Below are 15,383 nucleotides of genomic sequence, written 5' to 3'. Positions count from 1 at the left end.
AAGCTAATGTCAACTCTACAAAAAAATCAGTAAGTTCTACAATGTCCAAAAATTTCTCAGGAGAAATTTTGTGCATCTTGCACCATTTAAAATTGGAATAGTTCTTGGAATTCAAGACCTACGAGATAAAATTCATTTCATCCTGGCCGTGGAACCACAGACCATCCAGTCCCTGTACCACAGGAGCATAAGTCTGGTCCAGTGTTGTCACAGATTACTTCAAAAAGTAATTTAATTACTGATTACTGATAAAGTCTCAAAAAAGTTTTCTAGTTACTTTACTGATTACTTCATTATCAAAGTAACTAAGTTACTTTAAAAGTAATTTATAAGTTACTTTTTACCAATTTTTCTCCCTTTGCCGCCTCAACGTAAGAATGACAACAGAAATATGTCATCGCATGTAATTGACTTTCCGATAATTGAATTTAAAGGGGAAGATTAGAATTTTTCACATAATGCTCAATCTTTCATTTAGCGGAGGTTTAATTAGTCGATGGAGTTGATTTCAACCACCATTGACTCACGGTAGCTAAGCCACTCCGGAGACCTGAAACCAACAAATAACTGAAAAACTGCATGGAATTAATGTGTATAGTTATAAATTTCAGGTTAGGGTTAACAGCGTATCAGTGGTACAAATGTTAAACAATGCAAATTGACTCCACAATAATCAACAACACACAAATGAATTGCACAGTGCAATAAACACAAAAGGGGGGGCGCTGATGTGCGCGCACAACCCGGAAGTACGCCATACACAAACGCATTTAATTTGGCGAGAAAAAGTGGCGGCAACTAAGCACTTTACAATCACAACACACTTACAGCACATACCAAAGATGCTAAACGAACACGTTACCTAACGGCATAAATGTGCAAAACGAATATGATGTAAATAATGCTTGCCAGCTTGGAGCGATGACTGCCCGTCATTGCAACGGCAAAGCTACAAAACGGCCACGCATGTTGGGAGTGCAACCTAACGCTGCCTGATTCCCTCCAGGATAAATGAAAAATACTCATGTTCATTGGTGTTACCAGGATGCCAGGTGTGGGTGGGCATTAGTTTTACCTGCGGGGGGGCAACAAAAAAAGCTACAATGCTCAAGTAGGTCGAAATCCAGCGTAGGGCTACTGCACCTTAAAACGTTTTGTTTTCTCCTCGAGTTAACTATTGTTGTGATTTGGTCTAAACAAATAAAAGTTGATTTGATTTTATTTGCCTTAGAACACATCCATAACTGAACAGTATGGGCATGCAGGTGACAATGTTTTTTTAGGTAACCTATTGTGGTTCCTCGGTTTTATTATTATTATTATTATAGTTATTATTAGTGATTCTTTGTTCCGCAGCCCCTTTGAGCTCAATTTGACCACTTAAAATGCTTCAAAATCGGCAGAAGGTCATGATAGGTGCAATCTTTGATACCGTGTAAAGGCAAATAATTATTTAGTCAACCACTAATTGTGCAAGTTCTCCCACTTGAAAATATCAGAGAGGCCTGTAATTGTCAACATGGGTAAACCTCAACCATGAGAGACAGAATGTGGAAAAAAAAAATTGAAAATCACATTGTTTGATTTTTAAAGTATTTATTTGCAAATCACGGTAGAAAATAAGTATTTGGTCAACACCAAAAGTTCATCTCAATACTTTGTGATGTACCCTTTGTTGGCAATAACGGAGGCCAAACGTTTTCTGTAACTCTTTACAAGCTTTTCACACACTGTTGCTGGTATTTTGGCCCATTCCTCCATGCAGATCTCCTCTAGAGCAGTTATGTTTGGGGCTGTCGTTGGGCAACACGGAATTTTAACTCCCTCCACAGATTTTCTATGGGGTTGAGATCTGGAGACTGGCTAGGCCACTCCAGGACCTTGAAATGCTTCTTTTAAAGCCACTCCTTTGTTGCCCTGGCTGTGTGTTTGGGATCATTGTCATGCTGAAAGACCCAGCCACGTCTCATCTTCAATGCCCTTGCTGATGGAAGGAGATTTTCACTCAAAATCTCTCGATACATGGTCCCATTCATTCTTTTTTTACAAAGATCAGTCGTCCTAGTCCCTTTGCAGAAAGACAGCCCCAAAGCATGATGTTTCCACCCCCATGCTTCACAGTGGGTATGGTGTTCTTCTGATGCAATTCAATATTCTTTCTCCTCCAAACACAAGAACCTGTGTTTCTACCAGAAAGTTCTATTTTGGTTTCATCTGACCATAGCACATTCTCCCAGTCCTCTTCTGGATCATTCAAATGCTCTCTAGTGAACCGCAGAGGGGCCTGGACGTGCACTTTCTTCAGCAGGGGGACACGTCTGGCAGTGCAGGATTTTAGTCCCTGGCGGCACACTGTGTTACTGATAGTAGCCTTTGTTACTGTGGTCCCAGCTCTCTGTAGGTAATTCACTAGGTCCCCCCGTGTGGTTCTGGGATTTTTGCTCACCGTTCTTATCATTTTGACGCCACGGGGTGAGATCTTGCATGGAGCCCCAGATCGAGTGAGATTATCAGTGGTCTTGTATGTCTTCCATTTTCGAATAATTGCTCCCACAGTTGATTTCAGATTCAGATTCACAGATTCAGTCTTCCCAGCCTGGAATAGGTCTGCAATTTTGTCTCTGGTGTCCTTTGACGGCTCTTTGGTCTTGGCCATAGTGGAGTTTGGAGTGTGACTGACTGAGGTTGTGGACAGGTGTTTTTATGCCGATAATGAGTTAGAATAGTTGCCATTAATACAGGTAACGAGTGGAGCCTCGTTAGACCTCGTTAGAAGAAGTTAGACCTCTTTGACAGCCAGAAATCTTGCTTGTTTGTAGGTGACCAAATACTTATTTCCACTCTAATTTGGAAATAAATTTTATTTTATTTATTTATTTTTTCACATTCCGTCTCTCCTGGTTGAGATTTACCCATGTTGACAATTACAGGCCTCTCTAATCTTTTCAAGTAGGAGAACTTGCACAATTGGTGGTTGACTAATACTTATTTGCCCCACTGTATTTAGTGCCATTTAGTGTCATCTGTTTTCAAAACAGACCAGCAATTTTGAAGCATCTTTATCATTTTCCAAGATCCCAAAAATATCGTGTTCTTTAATTATACACTTTAGTTGCCAAATGATAGATTCTCTTTTTTTCAACAAGAAAAACAGACTCTGCTTCTGCAATTTTTCATTCGTTAGTAATCAGCAGTAGAAAATGTGTTGGTTTCTTCATAACTCCCATTTATACCAGAAACCTCTCATGTGTTGCTGCCATCTGCTGGAAGCTATGGAACAGTAAAATTGTTTCCAGACTCATCAATGGCAGTGAATAAGTTTACAGTTGATTATTGTGCGCACCTTTTTTTCACGCCCATCTCTCCTCCATCCCTCTACAGGATTTGTAAGATATCCGCATGGACCACCTCAAAGGAGCAAGGCAAAGATAAACGGTGTCCTAACAGCCACCAAATCCTATAAAAGCAGACAGGATGACAGCGCGCCCCCAACGCCCGAGGCTCAACTCTGAAAGATGTTCCTCGAGAGAGCGACCCCTCAAGGACTGGCAAAGCGTTTTGGACCGAGACGCTCCGGGATATCGGGGGGCTCCACTTGAAATGTGGGTGCACGCGTGCCGCTTTCCGACGGGTTGCTATCACATTGGCGCACCTGGCCAACAGAGGTTGGACAGGCGCATCCATCTGTCCAACTTGTCTGTGGGCCAAAAGGTGCCAGTGTGCGCTTGTCACTCCATTTCCCGCTGGATGTGACGCAAATATTTACGTGATGTGATTACATTAATTCGAAATATTGCAGCGTTTCGACTCATTGGTTGTCACTGATGCCGACGGTGGAACAGACGCCGTCAGTGGCAACTAATGATTTGACTACCATGGCGCCTTGGGGTACGAGTGAGTGTATGATTTTTCTAAAATTGGAGATATGAGCACCCTGTTGCAGCAATTTGGCAGATAGTACAGCAATGGTGATCGGAAAAAAATCATGTTATCACAGATGTAAAAACAATGTCTGCTTTAGCTAAAACCACCCTTTTCATATTTTCACAAACAATGGCAGAAGGGGGAAAGCTAAGTAAGTGAACCCTCTGCCTAAGGAGACTTAAAGAGCAATTCAAAAAAAAAAATTTACCAGACAATTTAAGTCAGGTGTGTGCCCAATCACTGATGAGTAGTTTAAAGCTGTCTTGCCCACTATAAAACACACACCTGGTAAGAACTGTCTTGATGAGAAGCATTGTCTGATATGCATCATGGCTGGGTCAAAAGAGCTGTTTGAATACCTGCGATCAAGGATTGTTGATTTGTATAAAGCTGGGAAAGGATACAAACCCATCTCTAAATGTCTGGATGTTCATCAATCGACAGTCAGAGAAGTAGTCTACAAATTGAGAGAGTTTGGCTCTGTTGCTTCTCTCCCAAGGAGTGGCCGTCCACCAAAGATGACGCCAAGAGTTTAGTGCAGAATACTCAGAGAGGTAAAAAAGAACCCCGAGTGTCTGCTAAAGACAGAAATCACTGGCACAGTCCAATATCTCTATGCACACATCAACTATATGTAAAACTATGGCCAAGAATGGTGTTCATGGGAGGACTCCACAGAGGAAGCCACTGCTGTCTAAATAAAACATTGTTGCTCGTTTAATGTTCGCAGAAACGCACTTGGACACCCCACAGAAGATTTGGCAAAATATTTTGTGGACTAATGAAACCAAAGTTTTGTTTGGGAGTAACACACAACGTCATGTGTGGAGGAAAAATGGAACAGCTCACCAACATCAACATCTCATCCACACCGTGAAACATGGTGGAGGGAGCATAGTGATTTGGGGCTGTTTTGATGTCTCAAGGCCTGGACAACTTGCAATCATTAATGGAAGAATGAATTCAAAAGTTTATCAGGATGTTTTGCAGGAAAACCTAGGCCGTCTGTCAGACAGTTGAAGCTAAAAAGAGGATGGATGCAGCAACAAGACAATGATCTAAAACACAGAAGTAAATCAACCGTAGAATGGTTTCAGAAGAACAAAATGCACGTTCTGGAGTGCCCAAGTTAAAAATCCAGACTTGAACCCTATTGAGATGCTGTGGCATCACCTAAAGACAGCGATTCATGCCACACATCCCAGGAATCTGACTGAACTACAGCAGTTCTGACGACAAGAATGGGCCAAGATTTTTCCTGATCTTCAACAATCTGCAGCTATAGGAAGCGTCTGGTTGAACTTATTGCTGCCAAATGTAATGGTTCACTTACCTATTTTCTCCCTTATGTCATTGTTTGCATACTATCCTCATTAAAATATGAAACCTATAAATGTTTGGGTGGTTTCAGTTAAAGCAGACACTGTTTTTTCATCTGTGTGATTTGACAAAGATCAGATCACATTTGATGGTGATTTTGTGGAGAAATGTGAGACATTCCAGAAGGTTCCGGTACTTTTGCATACCACTGTATACACAAGTTTATTTATGTAAAACTACTGAAATTCTACAGTTTCCTACATTGATTATAACATGTCAGGGTTTGACCCATCCACTTTTAAAACTGAAATTAAAAGTGGAATGCAACACATAACAATTATTAGGCGGGGGGGCTATTCAGATGATATGAGTAAGAGGAGGATTTGGTTAGAAAATATATATATATATATTAGGGCTGTCAAACGATTAAAATTTTTAATCGAGTTAATTACAGCTTAAAAATTCATTAATCGTAATTAATCGCAATTAATCGCAAATCAAACCATCAATAAAATATGCCATATTTTTCTGTAAATTATTGTTGGAATGGAAAGATAAGACACAAGATGGATATATACATTCAACATACGGTACATAAGGACTGTATTTGTTTATTATAACAATAAATCAACAAGATGGCATTAACATTATTAACATTCTGTTAAAGCGATCCATGGATAGAAAGACTTGTAGTTCTTAAAAGAAAAATGTTAGTACAAGTTATGGAAATTTTATATTAAAACCCCTCTTCATGTTTTCGTTTTATTAACATTTGTAAAATATTCAATAAAAAAATAAACTAGTGGCCCACCATTGTTGATGTCAATAATTACTTACACAATGCTCACGGGTGCTGAAGCCTATAAAATCAGTCGCACCCAAGCGCTAACAGAGGGCGGCAAAACTCCACAAAACACAATTAACATGTGGGCATTTCACTGTACTGTCATTTAAATCTGTCTGAGCGGGACATGTGCGTTAATTGCGTCAAATATTTTAACGTGATTAATTTAAAAAAATAATTACCGCCCATTAACGCGATAATTTTGACAGCCCTAATATATATATATATATATATATATATATATATATATAAATAAAACCAAATTGATACTGTTAAAACACTACACACAAGCAGTCTATCACCGTAAACCCGTCTCTCAAGGCACCACTTCTGAGGTGTATATTAACATGCATCAACCTCATTATCACCCCATCACTCCCTTGGTCAAGGTCAAACATTGTGTTCCGGGGGTTTTAAAAAAAAAAAAAAAAGTGTACAATGTACATTCAATAGCTGCCATTGTCTTTACATTACGAGGCTCCGGCTGGTCTTGCCGCATATTTTCTGTACAGTTCAAGCTAAGTGGTGCGCTGACAGTCCAGGTGACATGTTAAAGAGCGTTCCAAAACGCCAAACATTCAACACTTTGATGACGCTCATCATTTCATGGTGTACAGTATTTGATGCTGTTTAAATGTAAGATGTGCTGTACTAATAATAACTGTGTATAGTATTTCCTAGAGATGTTTATTTTCTATAAAATGGAATATGTTATTGCTTATAAAATATTATTAAAAGAATCCATTGATGAAGATATTACGTCCTCTTTTTGGAATGTCATCTGTTAAGTTTTAGCATGCCAGTTTTTAGTTTTATTTATGTTCATGTTTGAACTGGATGACACAGCATTTGCTTTGTTGGATATGTTTTTGTACCGCCATTGTTAAAATATACCAGCACCTTTCAACATTGCCCTTTTTTTGTCTTTTCTCAATGCACCAAGTACAGGGACGCTATAAGTCACACGCAGCAGGGGGTGCTAAGGATCTTTTTTCAGTTTTTCCCCACCCCAAACAGTTGTTTCAGTCCAATGCTCGAGCATTTTCTAAATACAAGGCATGCACAATGGCAGTACACAAGCATGCTGGATAGTTTACATACTACTACTTGGCTACTACAAAGACAGCGTTCTAATTCACCTTCAGTGTGTGTTGAAGTTTTTGTATTGTAAATAAAAGCTCCTGTTTATTATAATGCAAATCCCCGCAGCTAGATGGCGCAATGATACACAAACACATTTGAAAAATAAAACGGCCAATAAATCTCGGTTTAATATAGTGCTGCAACGATTAATCGATTGAGTATTCGATGAGAAAAAAAAATATTTGAATTAATTTTGCTGCTTCGAATATTCGTTTAATTAAAGTGGGGTTGTAATGGTTTGTTTTGAAAGTGCCTTTAGTTTTATTTGGGTGGATACACTGCCCTCTGGCCTGCCTCTTTTCACATGGCTGAATGCAGCTGCTCCCTGTTAAGACCAACATAAGCCGTTTTTGTTTGAGCCAATGTTTTTTTTTTTTTTTTTTTTTTTAATGCATTCGTAATTTTGTTTAAAGGTATACAGTATTTAGCCGTTTTTTGTGCTTGAACTATTTGTTAAGAGCATTGAAAAAAAAAAAGTTGGCATTTTACAGCATTTAAGCTAGGAGAATTTTGCTATGCAAGTTAGCGAAATGTTCTTTTGTTATACACATATCCTCATTTATTTTTTTATACCGTTTTTTACGTTCCTTATCCGATGACTCGATTATTCGAACAAACTAGGTCATTGATTAATCAACTACTAAAAAAATCAATAGCTGCAGCCCTAGTTTAATACCCCGTTTTCACAACACTAAAATAAATTGTACATGAATATCCAAAAGCGCTCTGCACGGCGGCAGCTCAACAGCAACAAAAAAACAATAATATGGCTACAATCCAAGCATGTCTTACATTTGAAGACACAAAAGGACAATCATCTTCATTTTTGACCAGGAATGGAATTTTTTTTTTTGCTGTTTTTGTCAAGAGAAAAACGCTAAATCGTTTATATACCATGTTAACATCTCCTCTGTCAAGTTTACTTTTCCGCTCCAACAGCGCCTTATTCAACGTGACCCGGTAGCAAGCAAGGTGGAAGGCATTATGCTGGTTACTGGTTTCAAGATTTACCGTGGTATAAAAACGGTTTCAAAACCACTAAAATTTTCCATCATATCGTAGTACGCTATTAGCGATTTTTTATGTCCCAAAAAATGCAGCAAGAAATGGCTTGGAGAGGCAGCGCTCACCCTTCCCCCTCCGGTTGTTGCTTTGTCCTGTGTGTCAGGACACTGCTGTCGCTGTCAAAACTACACCTGCGCTTTCTCCCACCCTCAAAAAGAAGTCGCTAGTATGGCATTAGTATTAGGTATTAGTATTTCGGCTACCGAAGAGAAGAACAACGGCCGCAGCTAAGATGAGGAAGGACATCTGACGTGCAGGCAACACCTCCAACATGATTTCACATTTACGTGACCTCATTCGTCACTTTACACAAAATTTAAGGTATGTAAACGCTGTCATTAACGTTTCCCACCAGCTATGATAGTTCACTCCAGCGTGTTTTGGGTGTCTAGCAATGGTGAAAAAAAAACTATAGCGTAAGCTTGTTAACAAGGCTATTAACATGGCTAGTTAGTGGTTTCCTCACTATCCTTACCATAAGCGGACATTTGGAAAGTCTTCCACCATTGTAAACATCTGTTTAAAATAACATTTTCATTATACAGCCTGTGGTATTTTTTCTTTCTGGTGAATTTCTGTGTTGAGAGAGGGTGTGTGTGTGTGTAATGTGTAAATAATGATACGAGTCATACACGCGCGCTACGTCTCCGTTAATATTCAACTAATTAATAGTAGTAGTGGTATATTAACCCAGAAAAGGTGAACATACTCACATTCCTGCATCATAACTTGGACTGAGAGAGATATAAGTAGAAAATGAGCAAGTCTTCAAAAATGTTGAGATGGAGCTTTAAAGTCAGTGAAGTGCCTGTAAATCATTCATTCATTCATTTTCCATGCCGCTTATTCCTCACGAGGGTCGCGGAGGTGCTGGAGCCTATCCCAGCTAACTTCAGGCAGTAGGCAGGGGACACCCTGAATTGGTTGCCAGCCAATCGCAGGGCACAAGGAGACACACAACCATTCACGCACACACTCACACCTATGGACAATTTAGAGTGTTCAATCAGCCTACCATGCATGTTTTTTTGGGATGTGGGAGGAAACTGGAGTTCCCGGAGGAAACCCACGCAGGCACGGGAGAACATGCAAACTCCACACAGGAAGGCCGAAGCCCGGGATTGAACCCTTGATCTCAGAACTGTGAGGCAGACGTGCTAACCACTCAGCCACCGTGCCGCCAGTGCCTGTTAATTATAAAAAAAAAAATTAAAAAAAAAAAAATATATATATATATATATATAAATAATTGTATTTAGAACTCGTTTTCTACATCTTTAGACACAAAATATTTTTTAGTAAAGTTTTTTTTTTTGTTTAAATGCATTTGGAAATAAAATGTTCAAGTTTTTAATTTGACAAATTTACATGTACTTAAAATAAGTTTTGCTAATATGTACATTTTAATAAAATGTGATCATTTAGAATCTTTTTGTGTGAAAACAATTTGAAAAAAAAAACTTAATATGAACATTTTCATTTTGATAAAATGACAATTTTGTCTAACTATACTAGGGCTGCAGCTTTCAAATATTTTAGTAGTCGATTAGTTGATGAACTAGTTAGTTCCAATTATTGAGTTATCGGATAAGGAACAAAAGAATAAAAATACTGTTTGAGCTGAGCCTCAAACTGTACAAAATAAATAAATGATCTATGTACAACTAAAGAACAATTGCTAACTTGTATAGCAAAGGTCCGCTAGCTTAAATGCTAGTTTTTTTTTTTGTTTTTTTTTTTGTTTTTTACAATGCTCTTAAATGGTTCAGACACATATTCCCACAAAAACGGCTAAGTAGACCTATAAACTAAATTATGAATGCATTAAAAAACATTAGCTCAAACAAAAACTTACCTTATGTTGGTCTTAACAGAGAGCAGCTGGATTCAGCCATGTAAAATGAGTCAGACTACAGGGCAGTGTATCCACCCAAATCAATAAAACTAAATGCAAACACTTTCAAAACAAACCATTACAACGCCACTTTAATTAAACGAGTACCTGAAGCAGCAAAATTTAATTCGAATCTTTTATTCTTATCGAATAAAAGATTAGAATCGTTGCAGCACTAAATGATACAATAAAAACAGAAGTAAATGTTTATGTATTTTGCCTTTAATAAAATATCTCTCACTTGACTTAATTATCGTCAAATTTGGAAAAACTTGTGTTTATGTACAAATGTAGTAGGTTATATATTAAACATATTTTTAATGCAGCATGAAACAGTAAATATTTAATGAAATAAGTGAACTCAAAAAACTAATAGTGTAATGCATTCAAACTAGGCAGGGTACTGCTTATAAGACTGTTGATCATGTCAATTCTGGACTCCTGCTTTGGTTCTGACCTCCAAGTTGTTGGACTTCAGCGCAAAAAACATCAGAACATTTTTTTTTTCTAAAAAGTGTTTTAATATTGACATGAATGACAGATGAAAATTTGTAAAGACCCACAAACGATGTCCTTTACGTTTAATGATGCAAACATACTACCATTTCCTGCAACAAACACATAATAGCAAACTTGTTTTGTATTTTTCTTTACAGTTTTAAATTCAACTACTGTCCTGAAAACACTGAAAGACAAATATTCCGCTTGTCAAATTGGCGACACTATCACAAGTCCTCTTTGGAAGAAAACCCAGTTCTTTATTTAGCTGCGTGGTGCCAAGTGTTCTACTTTGCACGGTCGGCACGACACGTTTTGCGCGCGACGCTGCAAAAGGTCAACCGATTTGGGCAAAATGTCACCTTGATATCTCCGCGACGTGCCTTCACCATGGCAACACAGTATTCACTGTTCCACGTGTGCGAAAATAGTGCTCAATCAAAGTCACGTGGAATATAAATACGTTATTAATATTATCATATGTACACCTCGAAAAATAAACACGATGAAGAGAAGCTCTGAAAAACCGCGGCGTCGCTCGTCTCACTGAAAACAGCCCGGCGGGCCTAGTGCACTTTGACCAAATGTGGTCGTTTTCCTCCCGGAAATCAAAAGAGGCAACTCACTGGCACTCGCACTCGTCATTCAAACTACAATGTCCAAAATGAAGATGAAATGGCGCCTCTCTGAGGTCAGACCCTGGCGCTGCTGGACTCACACTAGGACAAGAGAGGAAATGCTTCCTAGATTTTGTTCATAATCCAAATTAAATGCGGTGACCTCATCAAGTGCGTGAGAGGGGAAATACAAGTCTGTTTTCACACAAAACCCTGCACCATCTTTTTTTACGTTGTTCCTCTAGCTGTTGGCGACGGTAGTGCCGCTGCCTAGCTTGATGATCATTTGCTGGCAGTCGTGGAGGGTGCGCTTGTCGCCCAACTTCTCCAAAGTGCGGGCGGCATCCGCCAGCATGCCCACCCGCTGGCCAGGGGCTGACAGGAAGGACGGTGGTAGGTAACGGCATGCTAGCATCACCGCTTCCGCCTGCTCACGCTGGCCTGGTCGCGTCTCGCACTCTTCTGTGGCACACAAACAGTGTTGTTTTCGTCGACGAACAATTTTTTCACGACAAGACTACTACGAGACGAAAAGTCGTCGTTTCTGTCATATATTCACAATGCGTGACATTTTCATATATTACGTGGAGTACGTCAGCTTGCATCATAGAAGTTTTTGGCTCGTGTCACTCATGTGAGATGTGCTGCGCCTCTCCCTCCTCACCAGAGTTCAGGTGTCTCAAGCTAGGCTACACTCCATCTTGCTTGTTTGGAAACACGTTAAGATTTGTTTTCTTATCTTGGCAAGAGAGAATATCCAATGTTGATTTAGCCTTCAAAGGTCGTTGCTGAGTGATCATCAGACGCTAAATGTAATCCTAGCGTTAGCGTAGCATTCGTGTTAGTATTAGCATTAGCTTCAGAATGGCGAGCGTTAAAGCACTGACCAGTCTAAATCAGAGCCACTTGGCTTTTATGTACTTCTCAAATACTGGGGTGTGGCCCCAGAGTGATGCCAAGGGTGGCGCATGTGACCTAGGGAAACATAATTCTTTGCTGTACTAGATTAAAGTGTAATTGCTAGGGGTGTCAAAATTATCGCGTTAAGGAGCGGTAATTCATTTTTAAAATTAATCCCGTTAAAATATTTGACGCAATTAACGCACAAATGTCCCGCTCGAACAGAAAGGACAGCAAAAAGGACTGCAAAGTGAAAGGTGCACCTGTTGTGTTTTTCGGAGTTTTGCCGCCCTCTGCTGGCACTTGGGTGCGACTGATTTTATAGGCTTCAGAAACCATGAGCATTGTGTAAGTAATTATTGACATCAACAATGGCGGTCTACTAGTTTATTTTTTGATTTAAAATTTTACACATTTTATTAAAACAAAAACATGAAGATGGGTTTTAATATAAAATTTCTATAACTTGTACTAGTTATTATCTTTTATTTTCTACAAATTTTTATAAATATTTATATATTTTATTTATTTATATATTTATATACTTATTATTTTTATTTATCTTTTAAGAACTACAAGTCTTTCTATCCATGGATCGCTTTAACAGAATGTTAATAATGGTAATGCCATCTTGTTGATTTATTCTTATAATAAAGAAATACAGTACTTATGTACCGTATGTTGAATGTATATATCCATCTCAGTCTTATCTTTCCATTCCAACAATAATTTACAGAAAAATATGGCATATTTTATAGATGGCTTGAATTGCAATTAATTGCGATTTATTACGATTAATTAATTTTTGAGCTGTAATTAACTCGATTAAAAATTTTAATTGTTTGACACCCCTAGTAATTGCACATCCACTCAGTGGGTGGCAGTGGCGCTCTCATTTTCAGAGGGTGCTCAGTATTTTTGAACCAAAGCAAGAGCACACAGCAAAGAGCACTGGAGATATGAAGAGCTAAGACGAGGAAATATAACGAACTGTATGTAGCATTTGGCTTTGACTTGTAATACAGTGGGAGACAAGGATGGACTAGTCTGTTTACTTTGTTTAAAAATGTTTGCGGCAGACAGCAGAAAGCCAAATCAATTAAGACGTCACTTCAAGAAATTAGACCCCAATCACATTGATAAGCTGCTTGATTGTTTTCAACAAAAACGTGCCGCTTTGTCAGTGTTACATCAGTAAACCAGCGAGCACTGTTAGCATCGTATAAGTTGGCATACCAAGTTGCTCAGTGCAAAAAAAGCCCACATATAGTAGCAAATGAGCTGATACTGCCGGCAGCAAAAATAATAACTCTGTCCAATGACACTGTCATTTTTGTTCTATTAAATTTATTTTTTTGTTGTGTTTTTTCCGGTCAAATTGTTTGGCATATTGTCCTTATGAGTATTGCTGCTAATCAATTTGAATCATTATTATTTATTGATTTTATTTCTCAGTATCAAATGGTCAAAAAATATATCGAGTGTATTTTACAGCTTGATCGATCACTTTTTATTCTTTAATAATGAAAACGACACAATGTTAAGCAGAGGTGTACTTATAATAATAATTTCAAAGGCAAATTATACATTTACAGTGGCCGCAGAGAGTTGGGGGTGGGGGGTTAACAGAAAATAATTGATAATTGGACTAGAGCAGGGGTTGCCAACGTTGGTCCTCGAGGGCCCCTATCCAGCTTGTTTTCCATGTCTCCCTCCTCCAACACACCTGACTCAAATAATCAGGATCATTATCAGGCTCCTGCAGATCTTACTGGTGAGCTGATCATTTGATTCAGGTGTTTTAAAGGAGGGAGACATGGAAAACAAGCTGGATAGGGGCCCTCGAGGACCGGAGTTGGCTACCCCTGGACTAGAGGATGTTAAACACTCCAACAACTTATTTTTTTTTCTTACTACATATAGTTCATGGCTTCTAGGTAAGTTTGATTGAAAATAATGTCCTGCTTTTCCTGCTGAGTGTGTAATATCATTACAAATTGGCATTGTCCTTGTCGACGCAACAATATGTCCTCGTTGAAATTGTTGGAAAATTGCGAAATTTTTGGACCAAAACTTTGAGTTTTGAATTTAAAGACAAAAACATTTTGAGTAACTGTGGAATTAAACAAGACGAAATTTGTATGAGATTTTGTTGACTAAAACTAGACGGAGACAAAAGATTTTGAAGACAAAAATATGACTACAACTAACAAGTATTTTCATCCAAGAGGGCTGCCAAAAACAACAACTGTTGTTAATTTACCTTTTAAGTCATTTACAGGCTGTGAATGATTACATTTCAGTGTTATTGACGCCGAGGGACGTCCAGTTTATTAGGACTAAGAGAAGCTAGCAGCGATGGATGTCATCGTCAATGGCAGCAAACGGTTTAAGGCACACACACCTGTCTTTGTTCCGGGTGTAGCTCTTCGTCGCAGCGAGCGGTCCAGAAGCTGATGCGTGCGAGTGGGACTAGCCCCCGCCATTAGCCTCGCCGTGGCTTCGTGGAGGAACAACTAGAGAAAGATGAGAATATGTTTTAGTAGCACTAGGTTTACCAGTTTAAACTAAAATAACAGTAATTTTTGGGGACTTCAAGCTTTTTCTTTCCCTATGAACCCTGCAACTTTATTAACGAAGCAGCTAATTGTTTTACATTACGAGCTTCAAGCTTCCTTTTTGCAAACATTCATCCCATTTGCTGAGTACTATTTTAGGTGCGTTCAGAAACGCTAATGACTAACGCTAGTGTTCCATTATCCAACAATACTATGAGTTATCAAGTCTAGCGGTGTATTCACTGAGTGCGTTGTCCAACGTAGCATATAGCATTCCTGAGGCGTTGTGAAAAGGGAAGTTAATTAAGGTGGGCTCTATAGCATGAAACTTATATATCGCATACCCTTCGCATGGCCGGCCTGAAACTCTGTGCCAGTTTGCGTAAGGAGCTGAGGTCTTGCTGAAAGCCTTGGAGCTCAGGTGGTGAGGCCTGGTGGATGCCCGCGGGGCCTGTTCCCGGACACGCCGGACCCTGTACGGCTGCGCCCTGTTGCTGCAGACGCCACACGTTGGTCCTCATCACTAGTAGGAGGTCACACAGCAGCAACTGGACAACCTGTGGATGAAATATACTTGGATTAATACGTTTATAACAGTGTAATTACAGTGTTATGACAGT

At 39.0% G+C, this 15,383-nt stretch overlaps 2 protein-coding genes across 7 annotated transcripts in view; one reads left to right on the top strand and one right to left on the bottom strand.

Moving 5' to 3' along the window:
- Positions 1 to 6,323, top strand: part of LOC130932113 (retinoic acid-induced protein 1) — a 144,316-nt gene extending 137,993 nt beyond the window's left edge. For all 3 annotated transcript variants that reach the window (XM_057861520.1, XM_057861519.1, XM_057861518.1), the window contains one exon: positions 3,382 to 6,323. In XM_057861520.1, coding sequence (XP_057717503.1) covers positions 3,382 to 3,390 — 9 coding nt within the window. In that variant the 3' untranslated portion in view covers positions 3,391 to 6,323. The remainder of the gene's footprint in view (positions 1 to 3,381) is intronic.
- Positions 1 to 15,383, bottom strand: part of srebf1 (sterol regulatory element binding transcription factor 1) — a 92,334-nt gene that overhangs the window by 50,160 nt on the left and 26,791 nt on the right. For 3 of the 4 annotated variants that reach the window (XM_057861522.1, XM_057861521.1, XM_057861524.1), the window contains exons 17-18: positions 15,108 to 15,320; positions 14,610 to 14,721 (exon numbers count right to left, since the gene is read on the bottom strand). In XM_057861522.1, the coding sequence (XP_057717505.1) occupies positions 14,610 to 14,721; positions 15,108 to 15,320 (325 nt within the window). Of the gene's footprint in view, positions 1 to 10,844; positions 11,768 to 14,609; positions 14,722 to 15,107; positions 15,321 to 15,383 lie in introns of those variants that run through there. The other variant, XM_057861523.1, reaches the window with a different exon arrangement.

This window comes from Corythoichthys intestinalis, chromosome 16 (assembly GCF_030265065.1).
Source record: "Corythoichthys intestinalis isolate RoL2023-P3 chromosome 16, ASM3026506v1, whole genome shotgun sequence".
Lineage (NCBI taxonomy): Eukaryota > Metazoa > Chordata > Actinopteri > Syngnathiformes > Syngnathidae > Corythoichthys > Corythoichthys intestinalis.
The sequence above is the reverse complement of the archived record's forward strand: the minus strand, read 5'-3'. Positions and strand labels throughout refer to the sequence as shown.